Source organism: Paroedura picta, chromosome 4 (assembly GCF_049243985.1).
Source record: "Paroedura picta isolate Pp20150507F chromosome 4, Ppicta_v3.0, whole genome shotgun sequence".
Taxonomy (NCBI): Eukaryota; Metazoa; Chordata; class Lepidosauria; order Squamata; family Gekkonidae; genus Paroedura; species Paroedura picta.
In genome coordinates, this window is record NC_135372.1 from 117689126 (window position 1) to 117716763 (window position 27638).

The window sequence follows — 27638 nt, forward strand, 5'->3', positions numbered from 1 at the left end:
GAATGAAAATGGCTCCTTTGAGGGGAATGGGACCCTCTGAGGTCCCTTCCCTCCGCAAACCTCTACCCTCTCCAGGCTCTATCCTTGTTCAAACAACTGCCACCTCACTCTCTTTCATTAGTGAGAGGCCTTAAGTGAGAGGAGCAACAAGTTCTAAGAAGGTGTCACTGGGCTTCAAAAACACACATTTTAGATAAGAGGGATAGACCTATTGTCATGAAAACTGATCTCTTCAAGACACAACCCTTTTCTTCTGTCAGTCAGGAGAATTCCTCATCCCTCCACAAGGAAATAGTACATAATCCCCTCCAGATTATTTTCCTCTCCTAAAACAAGACCTAAGAATGCTTTACCAGAAGTAAGCCCCGTTGAATGTACCTGCTGAGGATTGCTTGCAAGACTCATAGTCCTCCCCCTCAGGCAAGTGAATCAAGCCTGCATTGTATTCATCAACACAGCTGAGCCCCTAAAAATGCAGAGATACCCAGCTGCATATGCCAGATCACTTAACAAACTTGGTAGACTTAAAATCAGATGGTCTAAACATAGATTACACCCCCCCCATTCATTGTAGTTCTGCTTGTGATTTGAGTGGGGACTATCTCTGCATTCCATTGTAAAGGTTGTGTATTTGAAATTGGGATGGGGAAATTCTTATTTTGGATTAATTCATCCTGATTAGAAAAATTGATATTTGTGGCATCTATTGTTTTCATCCTTTTAGACGTTTTCTCCCTAATGCTAGAACTCTAGGGCATCCAACAAAACTGATGGGTAGTAGGTTCAGGACAGACAAAAGGAAATATTATTTTACAATGAGTGTGATTAAAATGTGGAATTCACTTCCAGAGGATGTAGTGATGGTCATAGGAATAAACAGCTTTGCCGGAGGATTAGATAAGATTCATGGAGGATAAATCTATCTAATCTATGCGAGCCATGACTGTGGGGAACCTTCACATTCAGAGGCACTACTCCTCTGAATCCCAGAGTCAGGAAGCACTATCAAGGGAAGGCTTCAGATCCCAAGCTCTGTTGTTGGCCATCCAGAGGAACTGATTGGCCACAGTGTGGAACAGGACTAGATGGGCTACTGGTTTGATCTATCAGGGCTCTTTTTATTTTCTTATAACCAGACTCCCATGCCATCTTCTTTCCCACAAAATGGTTACTCCATTAATCTTTTTGGACCTTGGCAGCCAAGGACCAAACGCTGACGGCTATGCTTTCAATAAAGTGCGCTTGCCACATGGTCATAACTCACATGCACTATTCCCTTGACCTCCAGAGGAACATGTTCTGTTAAGCCTGAAGCAGTATAGAATGTGCAGAATGCTAACAGGTTGTACCTTCCTATATTTCACTTCCATAATGATTCCTCAGCTATATTTCACTTTCATAAGGATTGGGATTAAAAACAACAACCTCACCAGATATTGTACGATTGTTCAAAAGTGTAATTGCACACTAGTGTATGTATAATTGTACATGTAGTTAGTAAACAAATAAACAATTAAAAAGGGAGCCAGCCCACCAAAAAAGCAGGGGAAGTGCCAAACAAATACTTGAGAAAACAAGTATTTGCTGTCGGATGAAGGTAAATCGTGGAAGATGGGCAAAAAACAGACTCCTGGTTTGTACATTTGAAACCACTTCAAAATATGTCTGTACGTTTCAGATGCAGAGCCAGCCGATCTACCAGATAAATGAGTGGACTGAGGACAGAATTCCTTTGTTAAAGCCCTACAGCACAGCCTAGCCTCCTACTCACAGAGAGGTCTAAAGGTAGGTTTAGGAAGAGAGACTGGTGGAACTGAGACACACGGATGGGAATGATAACAGCACAGCCGAGCATGAGCAGTTGCAAACAAGGGACAGCCATGTGGGAAAAGGAAACCTTGAAGTGGGAAAGCCAGAGACATCACAAGAGCATGGAAAGTGCAGGTCAAAGGAGGGCTATTTTACCATGTGTTCTATCATCCAAGTAGTTCTGCATCCTTCTACAGAACGTGTCTCCACCCCCATGCACCTATTTCCAAATGTGACGATTCCTCAGAGCTAACCCCCGGAGCTATCCCCTCCACTGCCCTCCCTCCTAAGAGAAAAGTCAGTGCGGGCCACAAAGTGGTTGAGCATCAAACACATTTATTTCACTTTTATTGAATACAAGAACAGTGAGCACACACGCATACACCACCAAGCACTGAAGGAGGATATGATTGGGGAGGGTGGGGACAAAAATAGGAATGGGTGGACAGTGGAATTAGTGAAGGAATGACAGAGCATTGCAGTTGGTTGGCAAGGTGCTTTTCAAATTAAAAAAGAATCATTAATAGTATTAATTCATTCATGCAAGATTGCAGGGCCGGCTTTTGAGTTGGCTTGCAGGGTTTGATGCAACGAAGCGGTTGCATTTTCCACCCACCCCCATCCCTTCCCTGGAAAGGCCCCAAGAAAAGAAAGAAAAGGGGCCAGCTAGATCAGATGGCAACAGTCGTGATGATCAAGGGGACCGGAAGTCGTTTTCAAAAATGATGCATGGCTTCAAAACTACCACAAATAATAAATATTTATATAGAGACAGATAGATAGAAATCTATATATAAGCCACATCTTGCTAGGTGAACAAAGACTAGCTTTTGTTTAATGGCTACCCATCAGACAAGCTGGGGAAGGAAAGAATTCAAAGAATGAGTCTGTTTTAGCCTTGACAGGATTGGATTTGGAGCCTATTGGTTTTGAAGCAGTGCATCTCCACAGGTTAATGGTACTCATCTGTTCCATCTAACTATTCAGCTTTTAAGCTGGTATGTTTTTTTTGTTTCAAAATCAAAACTGAAGAGTGGGAGATGCCCCCTGTAAAGTGAGTGAACTGTCATCTAACGATGCTCCCAAGATTCCCTGGGTTTTGGTTTCTTTTTTAATTGAAAGCACAAGTGTTTCTAGGAATGATTTGGAGTTCTATTTATTTCACGTGCACGCATCTTTCGGTTCTGGAGTACTTCATAGGTCCCTAAAAAGCAACAGGAAGTGAAAAGTTAACAAGAACCCTCAGACAGAGAGAGAAGGATCCAGTAGAACATCTGGAAGTGACTCCCAAGCATTTCAGCATAAAGCCTGTGTTGATGCTTTCAATGCTTACAGGGCCATGCCTGCATGACAGATCAGGTTTTATCAGACAGGTGACCCAGGGTTTGATAGACTATCAAAACAGCTTACCATACGGGATATCATCCATCTTATCCCAATGACTTGCATTCAAGTTAGGCCATCTCTCTAAATTACCAAGATCCCAGTCATAGGTACCTGTTAGATGTGCTCCTCCAAGTACCGACATTGTGTTGAAAAGGGGACATAAAACGATGAAGTGTTTGTGGGTCCTTCTCTAACATCTGAAGCTGTTGGCTGGGTCCACTTGGAAGCTCATGTAATTTGGTTTGTCATTGTTACATTCTGTATCGGCTCTAACTTTCCGTTTCGTGCAACGGATGTAGACAATTCATAGACGGGATCTAAGGAAAGTGTCTAATGCCAAGGATCATCAGTAGTGTGTCACAGTAGTTAGATCTGATTACTTCCTTGCCCCTGAGCAGTGTCAGTCCTCAGGGCAATGGCTGGTCTGTCCTCTCAAGCTTCACAGCTTGCTGTGATCTAGACATAAATGCACTTTTGAAAAACATAAACAAACCCTTGTTCTAGTCTATGCAAGCATCTGAGTTAATTGTATTTGGAAGGAAACAATGCCATTTCAAACTATTTACTCTCTGACAAACATGTTATCCAGGCAAAATACAGACAGGTGGAAGCTGGGACTGGGCTAGCACACCTCCTTGTGTTCATCTTCAACATTTCTTTTGGAGAGTTGTAAAACTTCATTTCAGAAGCAGAGCTAAAGATGGTGGCCAGTTAGCTTGAGGAGGGATTATGAAATTAAGGAGTTTTATATTTTTTTAATAGTTTGAAGAACTGGCACATGGAATATAATAGCTCCACAACAGCTACATGTTTAGACATTCAAGATCCCAGAAGGTTGTGAAGGAAGCAACATAAGTTCCCATCCTTAACATGGCCTCGTTTTCTTGGGGCTGGAGGATGACGGAGATAGTCTTAATTGGCACAATTTACTGACTTTGACTGGACTGTAGTAACACCAGTTCATTCTGTCTTTCTTACCTATCTTCCCATGTTGCTGAATGCTGCCTTTACCACCAAGCAACCAATTACAAACACTACTGTGTTTCGTAAGAGCACAGGTTAGGTGTGTGACAGACAAATATATCCCCCAAGAGAGAATTAGTGACTTTTTCTACTCTGTTTTCATGGGATATCAGCATGATCTAAGAGTTTCATAATACATCAACCACGGTCAATCAAATAATTATAATGTAAAAATGTCATTGTCATACTTTATCAGCATTTTAATTTGTTTCAGTATCATTCCCCACCCTCCCCAGTTATATATAATATACATAACTTAAAAGCACATCCATGTGAAACCTCTACAGGCTGCGCCTTGTTCAATGAGAAATCATATACATGTCATTTTTGCTTTGCTTTCGGTGAAACCCAGTCAATTATTTTCATCAGAACAAATGACTGGATGTCGAGAGGAAGGATTTAAAAAGAAAATAAGGAAAGACAGGTTGGAAAAAATAAACAGAACCAAAAAGGTGAAGCAACAGAAGTGACATGGAACAGGGGAAAAGAATGATCACCACACATCCCAGATTGGAAAATAACAAAACAAGCATCATACAAGTGAATGTTTTTTTTGATTCTTTCCTATGCAGGGAATCATTTTGTGGTTTTTGCTTGTTGATTTCTTGCTTTGTTGCAAAGCATTTTTGCTTTTCCATTCAGTGTGCAACAAATGAGCTATGTATCCTTTAAATGTAACATGCAGAACGGTGGTTTATTGTACTGTTAATATTATTATTACCATCATGTTGGGGTGTTTTTTTTCTTCCTTTTAAGATCAGTCCAGTCAATTCTTCAATTTCTTTGAAGAGGTGGTCGGGTTTTGTTTTGTTGCTGATGTTGGCTGTAATTCATCTCCGGCATATAGCAGCAGTGCAAGGATGCATTTTTTGTTTCCTGTATATATAATATATAATATATTTGCTATTCCTTTTTTATTTAATTTTTTTGTGTGTCTCTCAACGTTATTCTTGCAGCCCGGACGTTCTGTGTCTCATTGAGGAATCCAGCATAAAAGGCCCCTTCTTTACTCCAAATTAACATAGAGATGCCAACTTCTAGAAACACAAAGGTCAAGATTCCTGTACAAGGGAATAAAGTTGGGTTAAGAAAAAGGAAAAAAGAATCAGGCAACATAGTGCATTGTTGGTATTAAGGCAGCATGCAGGACTGCATCCAGTGGTCCATTTATATGGTGCAGTTTTGAAGTGCAGTCTTGTGCAGAGCTCCTGCAGGCTAGGCACACTGGTTTTCAGTGAGTTTAGATTTGAATAATTCTGCATAGGACTGCACTGCCAGCTGCGCAGCTGGAGTAGCATGCTAGAAAAACATACAAAACTATCTTTTTCTAAGAGAGATCGCTAGCCTAGGTAGTCCAGTATACAGCTAGGAACATCTCTCCAGGATCTCAGGCAAAGACCCCTTTCATACTGCTGATCCCTAAGATCATCTTATCTGGAGCTTTCACGGATACACTCTGGAATTTTCTGCATGCAGTGCCTGTGCTCTATCACTATGATATGCTCTCCCTCCCTTGCAGTGTTCCAAATGATGCATTGCCATTTAGTCTAGGACAGTGCTTTCAAGCTTCTTACTTTCTGGAAACTAGATTCATTCCCTAGGCAGGGAACCCTACACTTCAGCTATAGAATTCCTACACATTCATTCTAGGCTTGAACTCACATCATAAGGCACCCACTAGGGCAGTTTGTCCTATGAGACCAGACCCCAAAATCCCACACTTTAGTCACTTGCTGTGCAAGTAAGTCTTTTCTTTTGTTCTTCCTGTCGTGGCAAGCTACGGGGACAGCAAAAATACTGAGCATGTGAGGTATAAATATATCAAGTCAATAAACAGTACCATTCTTCCCAGTGAAAATTATCTGATAAGTATCTGAGAAACCCCAGGGTTCTTACAAAAACAAACTGTAAAGCACTAGCTGAAGGAGATATTTTATTTCCAAAGCTTGCATTAGGTAGGTAACCCTTTAGAGAGCAAACCAAACACAGCCTTACAGCAATACTCTAAATTGGGTCAGGCAGTATACTGGTGTGGCCAAAGGTATGTCTCTGCACCATTTGTGAGATGGTATTATTTTTCCACAAGACAATTGCTATAACAGGCATTCAAGGCCTTACATAGTCTGGACCCTGTGTGTCTGCAGGACTGCCTCTCTGAATATGAGCCCTAGAGAGTACTGCGATCCAGTAATACAAACTTGCTAACGATCCTTGGCCCTAAAGAAATTTGTCTGGACTCAATCAGAGTCATTGCCTTCTCAGCCCTGGCTCCTGCTTTGGTGGAATGAGCTCCCCTGGGACCAAACTTACTATGTTCCACAGGGCCTGTAAGACCCTTCCACCAGGAGTATGGTTGAGGCCAGCCAGGAAATTACATCTCCAAAATTACCACACTTCCCTCTCATTCCTTCTTTCCTATTCCTCCCACCTTCTGACATTTTTGTCAATGATCCTACCCCTGGAATGTAATGTTGATAACTTTGACGATTCTTAATACTTTCAATTGTGATTTTAGCGTTTACAGATTTTGTTGTTGAATTGGTTTATTGGGTATAACGAATGCTTGTTGTTCACCGCCCCGAGACGGGTGACCGAGAAACTGATGAAATAAATAAATATTTTGTGTCTCATTTAGTTATAATTTCTTCCATAGAGAGTGTCTACACCAGATGATTCTCTGTTCTTTCAATCCTTTCCTCTCCCTGTCCATATCCCGCATCATTTTCAAGCCTGCCACCCCCACTGTGGTGGGATTTTTGCTGGGTTGTGAAAAAAATCTTGCACTACTATAGTGATATGTCTGCTGACAGCAAAAAGACTTTGAGGGTGATGGTGGGATGGGCAGGCATGAAGGAACAGGGAGGGAAAATAATACTGGATGTGGGCAGGGAGATTTGGTAATAAGAACCTTCCCATTCACATGTGACCACATCCACTTTGATTCCAATGTTCCCAGAAAGATCAAAGCAAAGAAAATTCCGGAAATATTGGAACAGCTCAGGGAAAGCATGGAAGGAAAACAAGGACCGTTTAAGCACTGGGAACTTCACTGCCCCAGCAACCATGCAGGAGCACAAATCGGGGGCGGATGAGGTACATCAGGCCAAGTGCTCCCCCATGTGGGTGCAGGAAGAGGTGGGGCAACCTGCCACAACTAAACCTCCAGGCTGCAGCCCCACATTAAACCTCCAGTGCATAAATGGTCAAGGACATCACATGGATACCTCCTTCCAAAAAATAAAACTACCAGTTCCAGTTTAAAAGCTAGGTTGGAGAAAATCATGAATTTGGGAACAATCTATGAGTGCCACTCGAAGCAGAGTTACATCGTTCTAAGTCCACTGGCTTTAGTAAAGTGTAATTCTGCTTAGCACGGCAGTGCATGTTACCAGGCATGGGTGGTCAAGCTAGTTGCAATGTACTGAAAGCATACGGCAATAACAGGCCACATCTAGACACACCTGGGGCTTCTTGTCCTTTTCCTCTGGAGATGGTTCTGTTTCTCGATATACTACAGCTTTGGTTACCAGCATGTCGGGATGCTGCAGCTTTGCCTCCTTGATTGCCAAAGCCAAAGCCTATGGGAAAAAAACAGTGACCATTTCACACTAGTTCACTCAAAGCATTCCAGGCAGACAACTGGGAAGCATTCAGAAACAGTATGCAGCGCCTTGGATGGATGGGCTTTGTGGAGGAAAGGGAGGTTCAAGGGGGTGGCAGGTTACAGTGGATGAGCAATAGGGTTGTGAGTGTCCTGCATTGTGCGGGGGTGTGTGGGGGGGGGTGGGACTAGACCAGGAGGTCCCTTCCCACGCTGTTATTCTATGATTCTATGAAACATCACTGGGAATCATCAGAAGCACAACATTTCATGTGCTCAGATTACTGCTTGATACCGGGGACCAAGGATTTGCAAGTCATTGCAAATATTGTCCACGGATCCATCTAACTAATCTTTTACTCCTATTTTATGCCTAATCTCTTACTGTAAATGTCAAAGAACACAGACACTTTCTATGGAAAACACCATTCTGCCCAGGAACTATTACCAGATTTATTTATTTATTATATATTTATATGCTGCCTTCCCCGAAGGCTCAGATGTTACTTCTGGTTGAAGTCTTTTACTTTTTTATGGGGTGTGGGTTGAGCAGAGCAGAAAAAGAGGCAGGCAGTAGGGGGAAACGCCCAAGCTACTGCTGATTCCAGTGAGCAACTGTCTTCAAAATCCTAGAGATTTAGCATAATGAACATCGTATAGTTACGCATCCTGAAACGGCAGGAAAGCATTGCTTTAAATCAATCCATTTCTATAGTTATAGCAACTAATCAGTATGTCCTTTTGTTTAGACAATAACTGAATATGTTTTCTTAGCAATGTAAATCATTATTGCGCTGATTTCAATCAGGCCACCCTCGTTCCACATATACACCTGAATACATCTGGATCAGGACATGTTCTTGCTTTCCTTATGAAACACAACACATAGATTGAAATCTTTACAACAACCCTGTAATATAAGTCAATATTATCACCATATTGAACGGGTGAACTGAAATGCAGTGTAATGGCTATCCTAAGCAGTTACACCGTTCTTTGCCCACTGACTTCAGCAGACTTAGAACAGTGACACTGTTTAGGATTCCACTGCTAGATATTTTATGACAGACGTGATATTTGAACCCAGGACTTTACTGACTCACTGATCAGTTCCTAAGTGCCACAGGGAAGATCAGCTCTAGAGATTGTACTCTACAAACACAAAGAACCCTTAATCTCTATGCCCCCCCTTCATATCCTGGAGTTGAACAAAATATATAGGGAATGATGGATTTGGAGATTCTAGCCATCATAAAAAGGTAAAGGTATCCCCTATGCAAGTACCAAGTCATGTCTGACCCTTGGGGTGATGCCCTCCAGTGTTTTCATGGCAGACTCAATACGGGGTGGTTTGCCAGTGCCGTCCCCAGTCATTACCATTTACCCCCCAGCAAGCTGGGTACTCATTTTACCAGCCTCGGAAGGATGTAAGGCTGAGTCAACCTTGAGCCGGCTGCTGGGATTGAACTCCCAGCTTCATGGGCAGAGCTTCAGACTGCATGTCTGCTGCCCTACCACTCTGCGCCACAAGAGGCTCTTCTAGCCATCATAGCTTTTCCATAAAAGGAGGAGCAGAAGGCTTGGTGAGAACTTTCTGACAGTATTGATAGTGTTTGACAGCCTTCCTTCATACCTGATCCTGGTCTACATCTTCATCTCCAGTTATGATGATTCGCTTTTCTATTCTCGTTTCAGAGAATCCACCTTTCACAGTCTGGAATAAGGAATGTCATAAAGCATTTTTCAGTATGCAAAACAGTATCTTTAATGTGTTCAGCACTATCAACTGCATGTGGAAGTCTGTTACTATGATTTGTACTTTCCCAGTGATGGATGTGGGATAAAAAATAATTAGTTCTAACTGTAGTTGCAATTACATACCAAATGCAATTGTAAGAAAAATGCCCTCCTCAGGATAGCTGCCCATTAATCCCCTTATGCACAATATATTAAATTGACTGCATTACTCACTGCTCATTAAAACACACTCTGTAACATTTTAAAGTGCTTTGCTGCTGAGCCCTCCTGACCTGCTCTTACCTTGGTAACGTGAGTAGTTGTGGAGGTTGAAAGAGTTTCTGCTGTGGCCCCAAAAAGGCTGGTGAAGGCCTCTTTCCCAGAAGCACTACTGGTGATCTACAAGCACAGGCAAAACACCATCCATGTCAACAGATGAGTCTAACAGATTCTATTTACTTTTATAATATGGAACCTTGGTAAAGCGGTATCATGTGAAAGTCCTGAGGACATATTTAACCCACTGTCTTTATGAGCTTTTGCCTGGTCCTCATCTAGGAAGGCATGTAGCTCAGTAACCGAGCACACCTTGGAAGGTACCAGGTTCAACCTCTGTCATCTTTGAAAAGCCCTGGGAAGGGCTTGAAGCTGATGCATGCAAAGTTTTAGCAGCCCCCCTCCCAGTGATTGCCCAGCAACTCCCCAAATGGAAACCAAATGTATCTATTTCAGAATAGATACATTTCAGTTCTGTAGGTTTTTAATACTGTTGATTCTATTTTTATAGTTTCAGATTATTCTGGATTTTGCTGATCAATCCCTGGCTCCATTGTGAGGATTTTTAAAATCCAAACTCCAGGGTTCCATTCAGAATTCATTACATAGTTAGCATTGCTAAAGTTCCACAAACTGTAAAGAAGACATGGGAGTGTGTTTGCCAAGATCAATAAATGGCAAAATCATTCAAGTGGACTCCTATTGCATGTAGAAATTTCCCTCTCTCCCTATCTATTGTTCATAGTCTCTGCTGAAATATATATTTTTTAAAAAATCCTTCACTTCACTGGTCTGCTCACCAAAAATTACATGGAGTTTAATCCAACCACCAGTCCAAAGAATGAGGGTCCCTAATCTCCCCTCTTCCTACATTGTTTTCTGAGAAAAGACAGTAATGTCCTCTCCATATAATTTGGTGTGGGTTGTCTCCCCCAGTTTTACCTCCCCAGTTCCTTAGGGCCTGGGGCAGACAAGGCTGGTAAGCCCGATGGCTGGGTTGAATCTACACACACACCTATTATATCTAGGGCACAATAAGCACAGAGATTGCCATGCTAGTAATTTCTCTTGCCAACTGAAGAGGCATCCACTCATAATTAAGACCAGAAGATCAGAGGCCCTATCAGCCTGTGCTCAAATAAAAGAAACTGTATCATCTTTTGTATAGCTGTAAGTAGCTGGCACATGAATCAGATGATTATAAAGGACCGAGAAGTAGTGGTTTGGTTTCTCATTGATTGTGCATTCTTTTGAGGCTGATTATTTAAAATTACAAGTATGGTGGACTTAATCATCTTCCAATGGACATGTTTTGTATGTGCCTATTCTGCGCAGCACCAAGATTTCAGATATTAGGCTTATGTTGGTCTCAGGCAGAAAGGAAAAAGTTTGCTCGTCCTGCTCTTTGTGTTGTCCAGAACCTTGTTGAACCTTGTTTTCCTGCTAATCATGCTGGAAAGAAGATAGTAGGGAGCCTCGGTAACTTGATGAGGCCAGGGGAGAGAACTGATAGCTGGAGCACTGCACTCCAAGGTATCTCTTTTTCAAAACTTCAGGAATGTAAAAGACACTCACTGGAGAAATGGAGCGAAGTTCCGTTGTTCCCTTCCCAGGCTTGGGGGTGCTGTGGTCCTGCAAGACACAATGTTTACATTGATGTCAAGGTTCAGAGAGATATCTGATTCAATACAGTATCCATCCACCCACCCACCCACCCACCCACCCACCCATCCATCCATCCATCCATCGATTTATAGACCGCCGCTCCCCAAAAGGGAAGGATCTTGTTGGAACATTGACTGGACCTATCTTAATTAAAATCTTCAAAAAGGGTTTATTTTCTTATTGCAAAACTATCTATGCCAGCCTGCAGGTTTTCCTTCTCCTTCTTCTCCTAAGCATCAAACAGATGAGAAGAATTCTTAACCCATGGGATCAAAACTTTAGGTTGGATCCACTGGAGTATTTCTGTGGATGGAAGAATTTCTGCACGTGGAGCATAATTTTTGTATCCTGCTGCAGCTGAAATTATCATGCCAACCTGTTTCTTGTATTCAGGAATAGCGTTTCAGGGAGCATTTGAAGCTGCGGTGGGAGGGAAGACTGCAGCCCTGACTTGAATCCCCATCACCACCCAGAGTTGCTGTTAGCATTTTTAAAAATACATATGCAGGAAATCCAACTCTTGTTCTTGTGGCTTCTGAGTCACATTTAATTCAGTGTCTATAGAAAGCCTCTTTTTCCTTAAGGGAAAAAACTCAAAAAAAGAGGACAGTTCCATTCCCCATGGGCACTTACAGAGGATGTGGATATGGTTTCTGTACTGACAACGTGGGAAGTAGTTATTGTCTCTTTTCCGCCTGTGGTGATTCCATCAATCTGAAAACCAAAGCAGAAAAGAGGGTGAACCAGTGCAGCTACAGCTGACGCACAAGAAGCAGTCTTGGTAAGGGTCAGCATTTTTTAAACTCACTTGCCAATAAAGAATTTGCTGCTTAATGCTCTACCCAATGACTGCAAATGCCTGGTCCTGGGTTAATACAGTCCCAAGTCAAGTATGGAGGCTAGGATTTGGTTACGGAGTGGGATACTTGTGTTTTTGAGGTTTTGGAAAGGGCTGCACATACCCAAAGTCAAAGCAAGTTAATTTTATTTAAAGTGCAGTAGACCTGGATGGCCCAGACTAGCCTGAACTTAAAAACTCAGTACGATTAGCCTTGGTTAGCATTCAGGATGGAAACTCTGGAGTTGATACAAAGAGGTTGTTGTTGTTTGGTGTGAAGTCATGTTCGACCCATAGCGACCCCATGGACAATGATCCTCCAGGCCTTCCTGTCCTCTACCATTCCTCAAAGTCCATTTAAGTTTGCACCTACTGCTTCAGTGACTCCATCCAGCAACCACATTCTCTGTCGTCCCCTCCTTCTTTTGCCCTCAATTGCTCCCAGCATTAGGCTCTTCTCCAGGGAGTCCTTCCTTCTCATGAGGTGGCCAAAGTATTTGAATTTCATCTTCAGGATCTGGCCTTCTAAGGAGCAGTCAGGGCTGATCTCTTCCAGGACTGACTGGTTTGTTTGCCTTGCAGTCCAAGGGACTCGCAAGAGTCTTCTTCAGTATCAGAGTTCAAAAGCCTCAATTCTTTATGGTCTTCCTTATGGTCTAACTTTCACAGCCATACAAAGAGGCAAGCAATGGTAAATCACTGCTGTTTGACACCTGCCTTGAAAACCCTATGAGTAGGTCACTGTAATTTGGCTGTGACTTGGCTACATCATATACACCCATGGAGGCTTCTATCTGAGCCCTGCATAGGCAGAGCAGCAAACTGGAGGCTGTCCTCACAGCATTCCCCCCCCCTCAAAACCTTCCATTTCAGCAAAAATACAGCAGCCCTGTAAGCCCAGTCATGGTCTTCCAAACTACATCACATAGTAAGTTCTTACTTCCAGTACCTTAGCCATGGTGCCAAATTTAAATGAAATTGAGGGGGGGGGAGAGAGAGACTTACCTGTGTACTTTCTATTGCAGTGATTCTGTGGTGCACAGAGGTTTCTTCTGTTTTTTTCAAAACTTCCGTTTTCACAGCTGACGACTACCAAACAAACAAACAATCATTAGTGACCCCACTCAATGGCACAAATCTGCTGGTTTGCAACCTGCAGCACGGCATGACTCAAGCAATTTTAACGGCATAGCCCTCATCCTGCTTGAGATGGGACATTTTTCTAATACAAAGGGTATGTGCAGTTTTCAAACAACAGTTTCTGGTGTGTGTGTGTATGTGACTGAAAACACTGGCCATGATGATGTAGTTGGGGTATCCACTACAGGTGATATTAAAATCAAGACTGGCAAAGTCAGTCAAGATCTCCAATAATTTAAGGGGATCAGGGAGAAGAATGTCTACATTTTAGTGCAAATACTGAAAAGACTACAGACATCTGTGTGATGCTCACTTTTGGAAATATATGAAAAGTTATTTCCCCATGGCACTTTCTCACTTCCAGGCTGACTTTGAGCAACCTTTATTTTTCTTACTTTTGGACTTCTGAGCAAACAGAAAGCATTTGTGTGTGTGTGTGTGTGAGTGTGTGTGTGTGTGTTTGGCTCATCTTTCTAGAAGTTCCTTATCCCCTCCAGAGCAAATTCTATCAACAGAGATTAAGTTCCTTTAATGCATGTGTTATTCATTGAGTTCATGCAACACAAAGCACACACAAACCCACCCCATGAGATACCTGTGGTGAAACAGCCAGGCAAATACAGTGGATTAAAATATGATGCTACCATGAAGATTAGGAGATACATTAGAACACCTGTAAGACAATCATGCATTCTGATGTCAAAAACAACCATGCAAACAAGACAACATTCACAATGGTGGGTTAAAAACATTTGAGAAATTCGTGTTGAGCTGTTTGGAAGTAAGCGTGCTCTTCCAAACACGTGAGCGGGACAGTCGATCAAGCAACGTCAAATGCAAGACAGGCAACACTGCAAAATGAGGACACTCAGAACACATGTGTTGACTGTGGCTCCCTTTGTACCTCTTCTGGGATTACATAGGAGGCTTTATCACCATCCCTGGCATCATCTTCCTGCTTGGGAGCTGGTTTGTCAGATTCTTGAGAAGCAACCTGACTTTCTCCTTCTTCTCCCTCGCCCTTTTCCTTGTCGAGCTCAGGCAAACTCCGGGAGAAGTCTTCAAAGGCTGCACTGTGGTAGTCACCAATGACTGTGAAGTCCACCTCGGCCTCGAGGCTGGAAGTTGAGCTGACAGTGATACTTGAGCACTTGCGCTCGATGGCCAAGTGGTTGTCCTTTAGGAAGACTGAGTCTCTCTCTTGGTCTTGGTCCTCATCCCCTGTGTCACTTTCAGGAGCCCTGTGCCGTGGTGGCTTAGATTTTTCCTCTGTGCCCTCCCTCAATCCCGCTCTCTGAATGAGACAAAAAGGAGGAAAGAAGCTAAGGCTGTAAGTGCTGAATGACAGGTCAGAGCCAACTAAACCCAACAAAAGAGAGGGCAAAGGATGCATCAGAGGAAGGGTTTCAAACATATCCTAACCATGAAAAACAAAACCTTTCTCATGGCATAAACGCTGCAGGGAAAAGGGGGGAACTTCTCAATTTTATCTGCAGAATTATAAACTGAAAAGAAAACCAAGATACTGAAAATGTCACCCACCTCCCGAAAACAAAAAAGCTGACTGGGTATCTCTAAAGGCAGACTTGTATATGTGCCAAAAAGCAGGTGTGTGCAAAACAGCAAACACTTGTAAGACATTAAAAAAGGGAGTTTAGGGTTGCACTTGACTGGGTTTCAGAAAGAAAAGTACTACAAAGGGAAAATAGAAGAAAAAGAATTGAAAAATAACATTTGAAAACTGAAGAGGGACAAAGGCCAATCCTAGTCACCTGCACATCCTTAAAGGAGAAGCAAGAAACATTGTCAATTTCACTGAAATGGCAGCCTTGTTTTCTGCCCATATTAAATTTCCTTTTAAAAAATGTGCACAGAACATTCTGGAGGAAACGTGGCATTTGTGTGGAAGGTCTTGTGTTGTGACCACTTGCATCTCAGGGCGGGGGGATCAACACGCCACTTCTGGAGACCCTTAAAGTATTAACTCTACTGTGCTATTGTTTTTCCATCAGTGTAATTGACAAGAAAAAAACAGAGCGAGTCTTCCCTCTCCTAGTTGGCTTGGAAGGCCACACATACCTCTCAACTGCTTCAGAGGGCAGATTTCAAGTCACACCAGCCCTGCAAAGGGTTTTGCCACACAACAGCTCGAATTATTACTCTGTTTTGATACAGTTTTGCTGTCTTAATGGAGTTGCATTCCTCTGTCAAAAATTCCTGTTATGTCTTAGCCTCAAAATTATTGAGATCCGTGGAGAGATCCTAATGACTCCAGTGGGATTTGGGCTACCCGCTAGGACAAAGTTTCATTTTACCTGCCTCTTTATGCCCAACTGTCTGTGCTTCTGGTATGTTGAGAGGTATGAGAAAAGATGGTAAAGACAAACAGAGAAGGAGCATCTATATAAAACATATATATAACGGCCCGGTAACTGGGGAAGGAATCGGCAGCACACAAATCTCCACTGGTTAGGGTGAGCTTTGACACCACAAAAAAGAACAGGCAGTTAGTAAAAACAGCTCTGAGACCTGAGAGGCCACTGGGGCAGCAGCAGCCTTTAAACTCTCTTCTTTCAGGGTGACATTTACTGATAGGCCTGATAAATCCTTTTCTTCCCAAGCTGGTTCTTGAAATTTGCTCTAGATTAGAGAAAAGGGGTTAGTCTTAAAGAGCAGAATGGGATCTCGGCAAGTGCCGTGGTTGGAGCAGTGGGAAGCTATTTTGTCAGCCAGCCACCAGCTAGTCAAAGGCAGGGGGAGAGAGGGAGGGCTCACAAGCTAAGCAAGAAAGGGATTATCAAATTAAGAGATGCAAGAAGGAAGAAGCTAGAAGCGTGAGAATGTTGCTGCTAGGTGCGTGTCTGGAGGTAGGTGGGAGATACAAAGCTCTCAAGTGTGTCATCCCTTCCACCCAGTTTTGCAATTCTGTTCACAATATTCTTTTGCCTGGTTTCACGTTAGCAGCCGGCATTCTCCATGTAGCCAAATCTTCAGGAAATTCACACACACACACAGAGAACAATCCAAAAGCTAATGAGTTTGCCTGGGCCAGCAGGTTTGCATTCAGCAAATGAGCCAGGCCACACGCACATACAGAAAAGGACAGGGGATGCAAGCAGCAGCTCTTGGTCAACGGCCATGTTGGAAGCCATGGCGCAGGATGCATAAAAAAAGAAGAGTCACACAACATGCTTTATGAACTTTCCAGTGGGACAGTTCATCTGGGAGTTACCACAGCTTCTGCCAAAGTGATTTCACAGCCAGAATCAGGAGAAGCCAGTTCAGCATCTCCTTCTTGCTCAGATTCAACAGAAATATCTTCCTTCCAAGATGAAGGCTGAGAAGGTTCTCCTTCGCTTGTTCCTTGAGTGACAGTTAAGTAGACCACTTCAGATGCTTCTTCGGGATCCTTCACTTTATTATCCAAAGTGTTCAACACTGCTTTAACTTGAGCACTACTCTTGTCTGAAAATATACCTGTCTGTAGCTCTATCTGAATCTTTGATGGCTCCCTCGGTGCCTTATTGCCAGGACAACTCTCATGGATCCCCCTTTGGGTTGTGTGTTGCACATCAAGAGAAGGGTTACACATTTCTCCTTGTTCGAACATCTTAATTTTAGAAGCCACAGAAGTTTCTTCTAATGAGCCCCCATGACTTTCTATAGGCAAGGTTATATCCCTAGATTTTTGAGGTGGAATAATATTTGTATCATATGTAGTGAACTTCAGGGGCTCCAGATGTGGTTTCTGCTTCTCACTGGTAATCTGTAGATCTCCCGTACCTTTATTAGGTGAATACTCTTTGTCCCTTTCTGAGGATTCTGCATGAGAGACAACACTTGATATCTCAAGTCCTTCTTCAAAAAGTTTATCCTTGGGTATTTCTCCAAGTTCCACAGGTGTAGGATCAAGAGAGCCAGACTGGGACTGAAGTTGATCCCTGGATGACTGCTTTAAGGTAGATGATGTATCCTGCTCCAGTCCTTCTGAATCTACAGTTGAACCTTCTGAAGTTTGGAGATCAATTCTAGGCACTGCACAATATTGTTCTTCATTGGTACTTTTAAATTCTAGAGTTTTGTTCTGTGTGGTCCCTTTTACTTTATCTAATTCTGGGAGTTCATCTTTAGCTGGTTCATCTAAATCATGGACCTTATCTCTGCTTGATTCTTCAGTCTTTGAGAAGTCATCCTCTGTTTTTTTCAATTCTGAGAGATTATCTAAAGTTGATTTTTCATCTTTAGTTGACTCTTCTTCTAGCATAGAAAGTCTGTTACTTGTCACCAGTTCTACTTCAGGATGGTTAGCATTGGCTGCATCTTCCAGTTCTTGGAGTCTACATTTTGCTAGGCCCTCCAATTCAGAGGTGTCATCTTTGGCAGACTGTTCCAAATCAGGATTTTTATCCTTCACTGATTCTTCTGATCCCACTGTTTTATTTTGAACTGGCTCATACATTTCAGAGCATCTCTGATGTGGGGGTTGGCATGAAACTAGGATTTCATCCTTGTCTACCCATTCTACCTTTTGTTGAGGCTTACTTTGATCTTTCTCTGAAGTTTCTGTAATGCCGGAAAGCTGCTCTGATGAGGAACCAATGATGGATTTAGTACTCTCTGTGGCTTCCATGTGAAGACATATCTGTGAAGTTTCAATTTCTTGTAACCTGTTTTTTTGTATCTCAGTTTCTGAAATTCCACACAGCATGTCCATTTTGTTTGTGGAAGTGTCAACCTCCTTGTCTGATTGTTTTCCAGATTCTTTTTCAATACTGTATGTTTCATTAGCGCTTTGCTCCTCCTCACAAAAGAGCTGAGCTGCTTCTTCATTTATCAGGGATCTAGGTTTTAGTTCTGCTATATGGGAAGCTCTTTCAGTGGATTCCTCTGTGGTAGAGAGCACACTGGATTCCTTATAATCATTTGTACCATCATCAGTCAGCTCAGGAGAATCTCTTTCTTCTGTAACTGATGAATGCTCTTCTTTATCACTGCTACACTGCTCTACAGGATGTACCTGTTTCTTGTCTTCCATGTCTGTCTTCAGTTCATCGGATCCTGTAACTGGTTTACCATTCTCTGATATTCTTTCACCATTTGTGGTTGAGATGGATTGGAACATCTTATTGCTCCCTACCTCTCCTGAATCTACAGCTGATGCAAACCTAGCACTCTTCCCATTTTCATCAGATAGCTCTGCTTGGGCTTTCTGCCTTGCTTCAGCTGAGGAAAGTTCCTCTTTGTGAGATCCATTTTTGGTCTTATCTTCTTTTTCATCTGTTTCTGCACAGCCCAAATAGATGATCCTTTCTGTGGCAGAAGACCCTGTCTTGTCACTTAATTTCACCTTCGTTTTAACAACCTCAGAATCAGAGCTAGTTTTTAACACTTCTTTGTCCAGATAGGGCACAACAGTTATCTTATCTTGTTGGGCAGTTTTACTTTCTTCTTTAAATGACTCTGACCAAGAAGAGGTATACCTTTCTCTCTCTTCAGCTTCAACACCTTCTGGTTCAGTCCTCTTCTCTGTGGGCTCTTTGAAGAGGTCTCTTGGTCGCTGAGGTACAGTGCAGGCTACTGCTATTGCCTCCATTTTGTCTTTTTGCTCTTCTTTTTCTTCTGCTGTCTGGCTGTCAGTTTCAGAAGAGAGTTCTCTGTTTTCTCTCTCATAGACATCATCCTCCCATAAGGATTCAAAATCTTCTGGACTGGCTATCATTTTGGCTCTTTTGTACATCTGACTTTTCCTTTCTTCACTAGCTATCTCTTCTTGCTTTTCCACTGACTTGAGTTCCCCTACTGCAGTGGTTACTTTGGATAAGTCCAAAATTCCTTGCTTCTCTGAACGACCTGCATGTGCATCCTCCTTCTGGATCTCAATATTTTTTTTTAGTGCTAGCTCTTCCAGCCCAGAAGTTTCTCTTTCTATAAATACCCAATGCTCTGAACCCTGCATTGCAATTGGAGCAAGAAGAGTAATCATCAAAACACAAGTTACCTGAATAGCTGATCATCAACATGCAACAAATTATTTGTCTTTGCATTAACTAAACTCTATCATTAGGGTATCATAACAAGTTGATGCTGGTAAGATGTTGACGCCGACTGAATCGATGCTGCAATCTTTCAGCTGAGACTGGTGTCGAAAATGATATTTTGGCATAACAAGGACTCGGTGCCCAATATCCCCCAACCAACACTAGCTACATTATCATCATCAGTTGATTTTTACCATGCAGAGGTTTCCAATGGCAAACCACCTCTATATCTTGCCTTGGATACCCTATGAGGTTGCTAAAGTTCACTGCAAGTTGATGAGACTTCCCACCACCACTGAGTAAATATTCAGAAATTCAAAATTATTATCCAAAATCTGATCAGAATATTTAACATATTTATATTTATAATGCTTACTGTTAAACTTTTGTTTTTACTTTTAGGGAATGGGAGGACATAAATTAAATTATTATTATTATTATTATTATTATTATTATTATTATTATTATTATTATTATTATTATTAAGTGACTTATCAATTACATGGTATGACAAAATTTATATGCAGCTATGTAAAAACAAAGAACAAATATTTAGGGAATGTACTTTAGAATAAAATCATATTTCATTATGGTGGAATAGTTAAAATAAAATAGACTATATTCATGCATTCATATGTGAAGTGAACTTCGCACACTGGAGAGGTTTTCTAAAAAATCTCTTATTACGGTATGACTGAGGGTCTCACTAAGATTTCAACCACTGGAGGAGGGGGGAAATCCCTTTACCTTATTAAGTTTCCTCACTAAAGACCCCATGATATGATGAACTCCTGTATTCCAGCCAAGATTTTCTGCACAGATAGGGCAAGTAAAATGAAGGGGTTGAGTTGCTTTAACCTTTTCACATTAACTTTAGGCACACCCGAAGAGAAGAAACTCTCTGCACAGCTAAATTTTGCACCGCCGCCATGAAAATGCGTACTCGGTATATGGATCAAAAAATTCTCTCTGATCCAACCTTATAAACTGGTAACTTAAAGTATGTTTTAAATACTGACTATGATGTCAGATTTTTAAGATTTTTATAGTATTGGCAGTTTTCCTGCTTTTTGTATTGTCTTAGTTTTAACTGCATGTATTTGGGTTTTGGTCTGAATGACCGTGAATAAAATATTGATTGATTGATTGAGAAGAAACAATTTTTGTTCAAAATGTCAACAAATATAAATCCAAGCTGATTCTAGATGGCTAGAACTAGGAAGACCAGGCTAAAAAGGTCAGCAGTATGGGGTGACTATGCAAACTACTGTAAAGGCATTCCAACCAAGTATCATAGATAGCAAAAAGGAATTTATTGGAGGGAGCTTGTGATATTTTTTGTGCTCAGTTTACACGCACCTAACTGCTTGAATGCCGTGGACATTGTGTATTCAGCATGTATTTATTTTATGCTGCTGAGCATTATTCAAGCCCATCACACAACAGTGCTAAAATGTAGTTATTTCTGATCAGTAGATCATGGAAGTAAGAGAAGGACAAAGATTAGATTAAGCCCCTGCTATCTAAGCACTCAAATATTAACACTGACCCTATAGCAATCCAGTGTTGGCTAATCCAATCTCTTATTTGTGTTCTTCCAGATGTTACTGGTGATTGGCTGAAGGGTGGAAAGAGTATGTTGCAACTGAAAGATTTTGCAGTCAGTCTCACAAAGGCAATTACATCTGGAAGGCACATCTAATTTGCTTTACGGCTGAGACTATGATGTGCAAAGAGTCAGTGTTGGGATGTGAATTATACTACAATACACTGATAACAATGGCAGGCATTTGTTGTGTAGTCTGGAACACAGGCACAGGATATAGTATCAACCATCTAACAGCTTGTAGGCCAAAACATGGCTTTAGGAAACATTACTACAGAAAACTAGATTTATTGCACTGATTTCCAGATGCTTTACCTCCTTCCATTTCTTGAAAAAAATCAGAATAAATGGACCAATTAAACATCCATTTGTACAATGACTTGTTCTGCCAACCACTAGGGTACCACCAAATATTTACCTTTTTCATTTTTCAAATTTATGTGGCATCTTCACAAGAGTAGAAATATTTCCCAGGAAATAAAAAGCTTTAAATAGCAAATATATACCTTTCAAATACTTATTCACTGCTATTTTCCCCTTCTGCTACTGCAGTTTCAATGTCATTTTTCTCTGAGAGGGGACTCTAGGTCCAGAACAATCTTAGTCAATCATGGATGAGGTATATGTGATAACAAGACAAACACCACCTAGCTAACCAGATGTAATAAAACAACTGGTGGCAAACCAAATCTACTCAGCCTGAAGGGAATGCTTCCTAAACAGGTGGATATATTTGTCCCCTTTGAGAGAAAGGCCTGAAAAAATCTGTAAAGGGGAAGAGAGGACTTTTTTGATACTGGATAAATGTTCAAGAGGGGAGGAACCTTCTTAAGGCTCAGGTCTTGTAACTTGGACATTTGCCAAGGCCCTGACAGTGATCTCAAGCAAAAATGAAAAGACTTAGTAGGAGGATTACACTGCAGATTTATTCCCCCCTCCACGACGAAGCCATGTGTTTCCTTTCTTTCTTTCTTTCTTTCTTTCTTTCTTTCTTTCTTTCTTTCTTTCTTTCTTTCTTTCTTTCTTTCTTTCTTTCTTTCTTTCTTTCTTGTTTAAAGTAACTTCAGAAAATGAAAACAGATGGGAAGATAGGACAGGAGCAAGAAGAACAACAAATAAATAGCACTGAAATCTAAAATAAGCAGAATTACAAACATGCTAGATAGCAAGAAGACTAAGCAGAAAGCTCTATTGGTTTAGATCTGATGTTTTTCATATCCTTTTGTCACAGAAGAATGTTTTTGTTCCAAACACCTTTGTAAGGTGATGCATGCTGGGATAAAAAATCCCAGCTTGAAGTAGAGTCTATTGGGGTCTTAATTTGCTGGTACTGAGAAAGAGAAGTATTTTGGAGTCATAGTGGATATCTCAATGAACGTGTTAACCCAGTGTGCTTCAGCAGTGAAAAGGGCAAACTCTATGTTAGGGATTGTTGGGAAAGGGACTGAGAACAAAATGGCCAATATTGTAATGTCTCCGCACATATCTATGGTCCAGCCTCATTTGGAATTTGGAACTCTGTACAGTTCTGGTCACCATATCTCACAAAGGACATCCCCATTTCAAAACATTCACCAGCAGGGGAACACCCCCCCCAACTCTGACAAACCCCCACAGGGTGACAATTATAGGAGGCAGTTTTTAATGAAGGATTGTTGTTTTACTGCTTTATCACTCATGATGTATACACCTAAAATATTTAGTTATTAATTTATTTATTTATTGCAGAGCTGGACAAAGTGTAGAAGAAGGCCACCAAGGTGACTCAAGGTTGAAGCATTTTCCCTATGAGGAAAGACTGAAAAGTCTGGGACATTTCCACTTAGAAAAGAGGCAAATAAAGGGGGTTATAAGAGAGGTTTATCAAACTGTGCATGGGTTGAAGAGCTGACCAAGAGCCATTTTTATCCCTCTCCCAAAAGACTAGAACTCAAGGACATCCAATGAAGTTGATGGACAGTGAGTTCAGAATGGACAAAAGAAAATAGTACTTTACATAAGGAGTGATTAAAATGTGGAATTTGCTACTAGAGGATGCAGTGATGGTCACAGGAATAAAAACATTAGGTAGATTCATGGATGATAAGTCTATCAATGGCTCTGAGCCATGGTGACTGAAGGGAACCTCCACATCCAGAGGCACTAATCCTCTGAATCCCTCAGCCAGAAGGCAACATCAGGGGAAAGCCTCAGCCTCTATGCCCTATTGCTGGCAATCTGAGGAACTGCTTGTCCACTGTGGGAGACAGGATGCTGAACTAGATAGATTATTGGCCTGATCCAGCAAGGCTCTTCTTATGTGCTTACATACTACCAAAAGCTAAACAACGACTTTCGTTAAAGCTGATGGTCTGCTTTTTTTTAATGTTGATATTACACCCTTTATTTTCTCCAAAGAAGCCAGAGTTTAAATTCCTTCAAATTAAATTCCAAAGTGTGCCAGAAAACCAGCTGTGTTATTACAGTTGCCCTGACTTGTAGAATGCTGTTCTTTAAACCAAAACTCTCATTTTAAACAAAAAACCTCACTTGCACAAGGTGGTAAGAAGTGTTGCTCGGCGTCGTGCTAGGCATGATCTGACAACTGGTGGGAGCTAGGGAAGCTGGGAACTTACAGGGGCAGCATGTTCATCATTCTCAGCATGGTGATGCAGCTTCTGCTGTGACCCAGAAGCAAAGTCGTTGTGTGTGGGGAACACTCTAGCATCAAAGTCTATGAAAAGTTTGGGGCAAATGCCAGAGCATCCCTCCCCCAGTGTGATGGTGGTCATGCCAGAAATTGTGTCATTGTGTCAGAGATGACAATTGCCTTCAGTTGCCCAACCAGTTCTCTCCTGCTTACCAGACGAGTGGTGGCAATGGGTGAGGTTTTGCCCACCATAACTTGGGACAGGGGTAGTCAAACTGCGGCCCTCCAGATGTCCATGGACATCAACTGGCATTTGCTGGCAGGGGCTTCTGGGAGTTGTAGTCCATGGACATCTGGAGGGCCGCAGTTTGACTACCCCTGACTTGGGATCTCATAAATGTAGGTACAAGCCTAAGATTCTCACAGTGCAATCTTAAGCAGAGTTGGATCCTTCCAAACCTACTGATTTCAAGTAGGCTCAGATGGATATAACACTACTTTGGTTTGCACAATCAGACTGCAGCTACAAACCGCTTTCCCCAGTCAAATTTGGGGGAAGGTTCTTTACCACCTTTGCCAACAGATACCTTGAGTTTTAACATATATTTCTAGCCACATGACCATTGTCTGAGCATCTGAAAGGCCAACTGACCAAAAGTACCAAAGGATATTGTGCTCTGTATTTCTTACACATCTCTTATCCCAATATCTCTGCCACTGTTTTGTTATGAGTGACTAAACCCAGAGTCATTTCCTGCTTAATTCTATGAAGAAGTGTCTACACACAAAGATCACTTTTTCTTAACAAGTGCTACAAATAGTTAAGTAGGTAAAATGTACTACAGTAACCTTAGATTGTAAATCTCATTAGGCAAAAACAATCTGAGAGAAGGGGTTGTTCTGCAAATGATGTAGCCGAAAGGGACATGTCGTTTACACTGATTACTAGGGATGTGTGTTCCTCCAATGACTGCAGAATTTAATCAATTAGTAATACTACCCTCCATCCCAATTGGGTTACTACACAGGAGTCCTATCTAGTAGGTATCAGTCCCTTTCTTCAAAACAGTCTAAAAGTGCCTTTATCAGGGCAATATCAGAGTCTTGAAACATCACTGCTGCCAACACACAATAGCTGCATTTTTAACATTCCTGTATTGTAGTTCCCCTCTTAAATATAAGGCGATTCTCTGGGACAATTTCCATGCAGGCCCCTAACTTAGAACCCCAGTTTAGCTAGATTTGGCAGATTTGTTCTTATTAAATTGTTCTAACGACTACAAGAGGAAACAAAGAGAAGCAGATATAGAAGAGAGAGAAATAGAAAAGAGTGGTGGTAACCTCAGGAGAAGAAACAAGGCTTTTCTGTGTAAAAGACTCCATGATTAAGGCAGCTCCATGCTCAGATGACAGATCCTCTGGTGAATCCTCTTCTGACCTCTGTTCAGCAGGGAAAACCCAAGAACCCAAGGCAAAGAAGCAGAAAGAGAGACAGAGAGAGACAGGAAGAGACAGAGAAAGAGACAGGCAGTAAATAAAGTACAGAGAGTATGATCTATTCCTGAAGATCTTGAGTTTTAGCTAGCAACTGTGCTGACCCAACACCATCCTTCACCTTCTCAGTGCCAGTGACAGGAAAAGCTAATGGCCTGATGGACTCCAGTGACAGGAAAAGCTAATGGCCTGATGTTCCTCACATGCAATCCTTTCTCCAGCTACGTCTCACAGCCCAAGACTCTTGAGATGGCCTGTGCAGCCACAGTGAAATAATTGCATATACAAAGCAGAATGTGGATGGAAATCCATTTTTTGTTTTTAACCATCAAAAGGGGTATGCAGGGCAGGCAGAGCTGAACTCATATCCTTTTTATCTCCTTGGACTGTGTCACCTCTGACACATCCTCCAGCCTAAGAGCTGAGCAAGGAGGAAAGTTCCTGAAGGATGAGAGAATGAAGACTCCTTTATTGATAAATTGCCAAAGGTTTTGAAAGCTGCGGTCAACTGGTTATTGTGGGTTTACTGTGGCTGGCATCTTCAGAGATAGGACATGGCAATCTGTGTCCATCTTGCCATGTCCCATCTATGAAGATGCCAGCCACAGTTAATGGTGAAAAGTCAGGGACTAAAACTATCACACCATGGCCACACAGCCCATAAAACCCACTACAACCACTCGCCTTATCCATTCAGTCTTTTCAAAGTTAAAATCAGACCCCTCTCAACAAAGCAGCTGTTTCCACCATGCTTTGTTTTGGCCTTCAACTTTTCTATCAAGTTTTGCTCACACCAGCTCTCCAAAGTCCCCCAAAGCCTTGTGTCTTAGAACTGCCAAGGAAATGTTACAGGTCCATCAGCTCCCACCTCACTTGCATTTCTTTCTCTTGTCTTGGTCTACTCCAATCTAAAAGAGTTGCACAATACAATTCCATTTGTATTGTGAATAATTTCAGAGAATAATTGCAGTTTTATGGTTGTGTGGTTTCTGAACAATAAAAAATTGTTCTTTCAAGCAACAACCACAAGGAATATTTCTGGGTGGGCTAAGATTTTTTAGCCCACTCTCCTTCACCTAGATCAAAAGGCAGGTATGTTCGTTTTTTTAAACTGAAACGACCAGCCCACATCATCTTGGGACTGCTGTATCACAAGGAGAATTAATTTTCTCCTGGACAAAGAGTTCAGGCTTCAGTGCCACTGTCAAAACCACGAGACAGAATCTTAGATGATGATTATCTATATGTCTGGACTTGGATTTTGTACCCATACAATTATTTACTCCTGAGTACTAGTCAGATACTTCTGGGACAGTCATGGCAATGCTATCCAGGTACATTAACAAGATTAAATAAATTTTTTCTTAGGGAACTTTCACTGTTTCAACCTTATGTAAATACACCTACTATTAATTGGGAACAAAAACCTGGAGATAGCTCTCCCCTACACGGAATGTGATTTCATCACCTTGAAAGGATTCCCTCCCTCCTTCTATGACTCAGAATATTTCCTTCCTGCTTTCTGTAATCTTCACAAAAGATGAGCAACTCAACCACCATATGGAAAATGCTGCACCTGCTTGCACGTAGCAGTTGTTCCATAAGGAAGCCGTAGCATTTGGATCTGAGCATATGGATCATTGCAGATGTAGGTAGTTGCATAAAACTTGGTTGCTTCACTTGTGAAATAGAAATAGCACAGCACAAAAACGGCACAATAACAGCTATACACACTCACACAATATTAAGTCAGTACAATAACCATTGCGTATTGTCTCAGCTGCATGGAGCAACATGATCCATGCAGTTAGGAGCTATTTTAGGTACAGCAGCTAACCCACTGTGCACTCACCAGGTGGAGTGTCCAGACACTATCTCTCACCCTCAGTCCCACATTCTGCAACACTGCAGCCGGCTGTGTGACCTTCGGGTTGTTACAGTCCTGATAGAGCTGTTCTCACAGAGCAGTCCTGTCAAGGCTCTCTCACCTACCTACCCTATTGTGGGGAGAGTAAGGGAAGGGAACCCACTTTGCAATTCCTTCAGGTAGTGAAAAGTGGGGTATAAAAGCCAACTCTTCTTCCACTGCTGCTTTATAGCACAGTTGTTCCAAATTACTGCAATAGTGGACATGACACACTTTGAATATAGAAAGCACTCTGTACATATTTAGTATGATTCTGATAAACTGAAAAGGGAAAGGCCTGGGGCTCAGAGGGAAAGTTTCTGCTTGACATGCAGAAGGCCTATGCTCAATCTCTATCATACCCAGTTAAAAAGCAGGTAGAAGGCAAAGTAAAAGACCTCTAGAGACCTTGATCCACTGACAGTCTGAGTAGATAACAATAACCTAGATTAGGGGTAGTCAAACTGTGTCCCTGCAGATGTCAATGGAC

At 41.8% G+C, this 27638-nt stretch overlaps 1 protein-coding gene across 18 annotated transcripts in view; it reads right to left on the bottom strand.

Moving 5' to 3' along the window:
- Nucleotides 1–2128: 2128 nt before the first annotated feature.
- The window catches only part of EPB41L1 (erythrocyte membrane protein band 4.1 like 1), a 181913-nt gene continuing 156403 nt past the window's right edge, over nt 2129–27638 (bottom strand). For 9 of the 18 annotated variants that reach the window (XM_077335360.1, XM_077335361.1, XM_077335354.1 and 6 more), the window contains 11 exons: nt 25090–25188; nt 16708–19425; nt 16005–16115; nt 14380–14769; nt 13341–13424; nt 12131–12211; nt 11408–11464; nt 9860–9955; nt 9453–9533; nt 7680–7796; nt 2129–5279 (listed from right to left, as the gene is read on the bottom strand). In XM_077335360.1, coding sequence (XP_077191475.1) covers nt 5271–5279; nt 7680–7796; nt 9453–9533; nt 9860–9955; nt 11408–11464; nt 12131–12211; nt 13341–13424; nt 14380–14769; nt 16005–16115; nt 16708–19425; nt 25090–25188 — 3843 coding nt within the window. In that variant the 3' untranslated portion in view covers nt 2129–5270. The remainder of the gene's footprint in view (nt 5280–7679; nt 7797–9452; nt 9534–9859; nt 9956–11407; nt 11465–12130; nt 12212–13340; nt 13425–14379; nt 14770–16004; nt 16116–16707; nt 19426–25089; nt 25189–27638) is intronic. The other 9 variants (XM_077335366.1, XM_077335372.1, XM_077335367.1 and 6 more) reach the window with 6 other exon arrangements.